Source organism: Diceros bicornis, chromosome 7, assembly GCF_020826845.1.
Source record: "Diceros bicornis minor isolate mBicDic1 chromosome 7, mDicBic1.mat.cur, whole genome shotgun sequence".
Classification (NCBI taxonomy): Eukaryota; Metazoa; Chordata; class Mammalia; order Perissodactyla; family Rhinocerotidae; genus Diceros; species Diceros bicornis.
The window spans coordinates 62112543-62118542 of NC_080746.1; the positions used below are offsets into that span (position 1 = coordinate 62112543).

The 6000-nt window shown below is 38.2% G+C and overlaps 1 protein-coding gene across 1 annotated transcript; it reads left to right on the forward strand.

Annotated features, from left to right (window-relative positions):
- The first annotated feature begins 1842 nt into the window (after positions 1-1842).
- Positions 1843-2796, forward strand: LOC131408048 (olfactory receptor 51J1-like). Its single transcript, XM_058544615.1, has one exon. The coding sequence runs from the start codon at positions 1843-1845 to the stop codon at positions 2794-2796; it is 954 nt and encodes a 317-aa protein (XP_058400598.1).
- The last annotated feature ends 3204 nt before the right edge of the window (positions 2797-6000 follow it).

Sequence of the window (6000 nt, forward strand, 5' to 3'; positions counted from 1 at the left end):
TTTGAATATTTGTAGAAGATGTGTTCTTTGACCTGTGGGTGAAAATTGAAGAGATTTTCTGAGTAGGGCCAGGGTCGTGTATGGTGCACGGCATAAAGAAGGGCGGATTGGTTACAGATGTGCATCCTCTCTGTTGTTTGCTGAGTAGTGGAGGGGGTAAGCCAAATAGTAGTTTCTGATAATAACTAGGAAGGCTTTTCTTTTCAAATAACGATAGAATTGGAATAATTGGGAATGAAGATAAAACTTGGAACTAAGAGAAGATAGAGTTTATGTAAAAAGGCTGTTAAAAATGTAAAACTTGGTTGCCTTCTTTGTGGAGGCTCAAACTTGTGAAGGTTAAATACCATAATTTTCCCATTTGTTCTACTTTTTGATTCTGAAAAGAAAGCTAGCTTTGTCCATTTCTTATTTAAAAAATTTATTGTAAATCCAATTGTCTAATGGGATCTGTACAAACTTAACTATGTCTGTATGTCCTTCTCCCACAAAATACTGTATAACTAGTGTGCTTGTAGTAGTTAACTCCACCATCTTGGTAAGCTAACGAAATTGTGAATCAACCATTGATGTGTTAATTTCTAATCATGAATGAGTTGAATCATTGAATGAGTTGAATCATTGAATGAGTATCTCCTTAACCTGCAAAGAAGAACTTAATAATAACCAGCATGTGGTAGTGAGGCCCCTGTAAGTTGAGCACTGGCTGAGTTGAGAGTTCTCATCAGAGAAGATGCTGACAAGACATCAGCAAGTGAGGAAATACGTGCATGTGCAAGTACGTGAGCAGATGTATGTGTGTGTGTGTGTGTGTGAGTGAATGAGTAGAAAAATACCTTCAGAGGTCCTTCCTACTCTGTCAGTCCAAGATTTTATTGTTATTCTTGTGCTGGCCGAATCAGTGCTCAGCTTAAAACATACCCAATTTAGGGACGTGGTTTTCTCCTCCTCTCTGTTGCCTTCCTCTTCTGTCCAGGAGAACCTTCCTTGAAAGTCTGTTTAGGGTCCCAGTGTTGTTGTTGCAGTGTATTCAGAGGTGTGTCTGAGCCAGAAAGAAGTCCCAGTGGATCAGGTAGGTTGTCTTTGGGACTGTGAGTCAAGAGGTTGTAAATATCACCATCACAGAATATTTTCATGAACCTTAAAGTCTGCGTACAAATCCACCAGCCTTGGTTCCTGCCTCATTCTGTCATTCACACATAATCTTTCCAGTTGCTTCCTAGTCTTTTCAAAGCCCAGAACAGCTAAACCCAGTGTGGGTCCAAACTACATTCTTTTCTAGTTTAATTTTCCAGTCACTTGCTCCAGGGTCTGGTCACTCTCACTTCTCAGCCTTGCTTTGGACCTCAATTATCCATATAGCTATACTCATTCATCAGGTATATTTAGCTGTTTTTATTTAGTGTGCTATTTGCCTTATATCCATATATTTACCAATATTATCTCTCACCCATTTTTGACCTTAGTTCATATCTTAGGCTGACATTGCCTACACATGCCTGTCTCCCCAGCAGCTTTTTAGGGCCAGGCATCTCCACACCAAGTAAAGGCAACCATTTCTTCCTTAGCAGATCCAAGGTGAACTTCAGTTTACAGTGATAATTTTCTATCAGCCTTGAAATTTCCTCTGATGGAGATTGTAACTCCCTTAATACCAGGAATTTCCTGATGGTGGTCATTTGTCAATTTTCAGGCATGAGACTTTGGCTATCTAAATCTGTGAGCTTTGTTTTCCTCTTCCTCTTCCTCAGTGTCCAGGGATCTTTTTCCATTGTGATGACATCTCACTAGATTGTTTCTAACTTTCAAGGGAGCACTGATTCCACGGGATGAGGTTTCAACATGAAGAACTCCAATAGCTCTTTGGAATTCTTACCTACAACGTTCATTCTGGTTGGCATCCCAGGGCTGGAGGCAGAGCACATCTGGATATCAATCCCTTTCTGCTTGATGTACATTATCATCTTCCTTGGGAATGGCAGCATTCTTCATGTCATCAGAACAGACGCTGCCCTACACCAGCCCATGTACCTCTTTCTTGCTATGTTGGCACTGGCTGACGTTGGTGTCTCTGCATCCACTCTGCCTACAGTACTAGGCATCTTTCTTTTTGGCACCACTGAGATTAGTTTTGATGCATGTCTTCTTCAGATGTTCTTCATCCATTCTTTCTCCATTATGGAATCAGCTGTGTTGCTGGCTATGTCTGTGGACCGATTTGTAGCCATCCACAGCCCATTGCACTACACAGCCATCCTAACCTTGCCCCGTATCTTTCGTACAGGGGCTTTCATTGGGTTGAAAAGCATTATGCTCATGGCCCCATTGCCCATGCTCTTAAGGCGCCTGCCCTTCTGTGGTCATAATACCCTCTCCCATTCTTATTGCCTCCACCCCAATCTTATCCATCTACCTTGTGGGGACATTTCATTCAACAATATCTATGGGCTTTTCATTGTTATCTCCACTTTTGGGCTAGATTCACTACTCATTGTGGTGTCCTATGGGTTCACACTCCACACTGTGCTGTGTATCACCACTGGGAAGGGGCAAAGGAAGGCACTCAACACATGTGGCTCACATATCTGTGCTGTGCTCGCTTACTATGTGCCTATGATTGGCTTATCTATAGTGTACCGCTTTGGACTCCATGTGTCCCCTTTGCTGCATGCTATGATGGCCAGTGCTTACCTCTTCTTTTCACCTGTTGTCAACCCCATTGTCTACAGCATTAAGACCAAGGAGATCCGTCATGGCATTGTCCGAATGCTATCAGAGAAGAGAGCTGCAATTTAGACAAAGGACAAAGTAGGAAAGGACTTTTTTCTGTAATCACAAGTGGTCCTTGCTTGTCTGTTATGCAAATGATGTTACCTTAAATTATGTTATCTAAAAGGAAGTTCTCTATAGTCTAGCAGTGAACTGCAGTGGAGGTGCAAGTGGGGATGGATTATGTGTGACAGAACACTATAAAGAATTGAAGTTATTTTAAAATATGTTGTGTGACATGAGGTTTTCCATTACTTTACATAGCTGGAAGAATTGTTTATGAAAACATAGCATTCCCCATAGGTAAACGTAATCAGGAGTTGAAAGGTGTCCTGGGAAATCTATTGAGCCTTCTGTTCTAGGGGAAGTGGAATTAAAATGAATTACATTCTCTTGAGTTCTTGGTACCTCAATAGCAGGAGGACATACTAGCTGGCTCACAAGAGGCTTCCAGTACCAGCTCTGATGTGGCATTCACTCAACTTCATCAAGACTCCACATTGGGAGATCCAAAGATTAAAAATATTGTTCATTATGCAAAATTCTGAAGGTCTTCCACCCAAGATGCAGAATCTTTCGAAAAGGCAAGCATTCCCTTTGTGGACATTAATATTTTCTGTCTGATTGGATATTCCTTTGCAGACATTTCAAATAATGTAAAAATTTTACATTTATATTTCCAGGGAAAAAAACTAAGACTTTTGAGATCCAAATGTATTCTAGGCACTTTATATTTCTCATTTCAATCACTTCCCACAACTTATGAAGTAGGATTAATGCAATTATTATATTTTTTCAGATAAAAAACTGGGGCTTAGATATAGTAAACATATTATTCAAACCTATATCCAAGAGCTAGCATTGCAATCCAGTTGGGTCAAACTCCAAAGTCTAAGCTATTAACCTCTAAACTGTACTGTCAACTAAGCGAGAACTTCAGCTCCTTGGATTCTCTAAGTAATCAGTCAAATAGCATTAATTGAGCACAATCAATGGGTCAGGCACAAATCTAGGCCCTAGAGATAAAGTGGTTACAAAAGAGACAAGATCTCTTCCCTCAAAGAGCTTAAAAACAGGTTTTTTTTCTACCTTTGTCTCTACTCTACTTTGTACCTCCTGGAATGATGCTGAGAACCACTTTAAAATGAACCTTCTGACACTCCCACATGCAAATATAGCTTTTTAATGTGAATTTTAAATGGTTTGCTTGCATTGTGCATTGCAGAGATGACAAAGTGGTCAAAGATTTTTATAAAAGTTAATTCTGTGACTCTACCTCCAGGTTTCCAGATACCCAGTTTCCATAGATTCTGACCCGGGGATCTTAAGTTGCCTATAATTGTACCCTACATTTATAGCCCAATGAGAGCTGATAGAACTCAGCAGAGAACTATAACTTCGAAATATCAAGTGAAACCAAGTAGGTAAACCCACAGGAAGGGCCATCCCATAGTTGACCAGGGAAATGAGACAGTGTTAATTCCCTGGGAGGAAAAGAGAAGAGAGGATATCTTTAGAATGTCTGGAGAAAGATATCCTATAGATACAGAGGTACAGGAAGAAATCTTACCAGGTTGTCAGGTGGCTTGACATAAAACTAGAATCTTAGGTACCAACTTTTCTTTTATCTCTAAGATTGCGTGATGAATCCTCAGGCTTCTTAAATATGTTTACTCCTAAACTTAAGGCCATCAAGACATTGAGATTATAAATGTATTGTTTGTCAGATCGTGGTTTATTTAATGGATACCTATTAGCTCCATTCTAGAAAGGACTCCGTACATAATGTACCGTCTAGCTTCATTCTTTCCAATCTTTATCATTCTAATTTCCAGAAGTCCTATCTCAGAGATAACCTCAAGATCAGACAAAATTCGAGAAAATCACACAGTGAAATGAAGTCTCTGAGTGTCTACGAATTGAACAATAAGCAGAATCCAGTGTGACTCTATGGGAAAATATCGAATTTGGCTCCATTGTTTTCTGCCATTATATTTAATATTCTAACTTAAAATTTAGACCTTTTGAAACTATCTTGATCTTTTATGTCCTCAAAAGGACAAAATGATATATCATTATATTCAGATAGGCATGAAGCTAAATTATGAATTAGAACACTTGAGAAAAATGCATGAAATGTTATAAGCATTTCCACATTTGTCAAAGGAATATTAGTTTGCTTCAGACCAATCCTCCTTCTAAGAACAATTAGAAAAGATAGAGATATATTTTGTAAATGACTTCAGACAGCATCCAATGCAATGAGGATGTAAAGGCCAAGAATCCTAAGACAAAGAAAACACAGACAAGTGAGCCTGATGTTTGGTACCATTTTTCCCCTTAAGAAATTTGTCACTTCAAAAGTAATAGCTGACAAAATAAGAAGAGCTTAGAGCAGTCTCAAAGGGCTGGAGTATGGAGGGACAAAACTTGAAACACAAGGATCCCCATAGATGAGGGGGTCTGGAAATATCTAGGCATAAATTTGGATTCCAGAAAATTTACATATTGGAGGTAGGGAAGATTAGAAATAGGCTAGCCTAACGTAGGTTTTTTAAATCAACTCATTACCTAATTTTACTACTCTGTCTGTAAGAATTAGGGTGACCACCATCCCAGTTTTTCCAGGACTTTCCTAGCTTTATCTCAGAAAATACCCATCCTAGGCAACCCCTTAGCCACAAATTAGGATGGTTGGTCACTCTAATAAGAAGTAAAATGAGATCATGTCAGCAGGATGATATTAGCCAAGATCTCGAATTATCCTTACAATTTATCAAGACCTTCGTTAAAATCTAACCAGGAATGGAAAATACAAGAAGTGAACAAAAACCAAGAAAAAAAGGAAAAGAGGAAAAAGGATTAGATTTAAAGAAGATCAAGCTATTGGGGTTAGCATGCACAGACATTAAAATAATTTTGATTAATATAGCCAAGAACTTAAATTTCGAAGTATAAAATTTAAGCAACAAATTTGAAACTATTAAAAAAAATGGAAATACTGAAAAATTACTGAAATTAAAGACTAAATGGATAGGTTTAATCATATTCGACACAACTGAAGAAAGACTCAAAATATTTGAAAAATAACTTTGGTTATATCCAGACTGTAGATAATTTTCACCTTTTCATCTCTAGAGAAGTGAAAGGCTAAAGCATAATAAATAAATAAATAAATAAATAAATATCTTAAAGAACATTTGATATTTGCTGGAAAGATCAAATATATGT

Excerpts from the sequence above, each read along its gene's own strand:
- LOC131408048 (XM_058544615.1), top strand. The coding sequence starts at position 1,843 with ATGAAGAACTCCAATAGCTCTTTGGAATTCTTACCTACAACGTTCATT.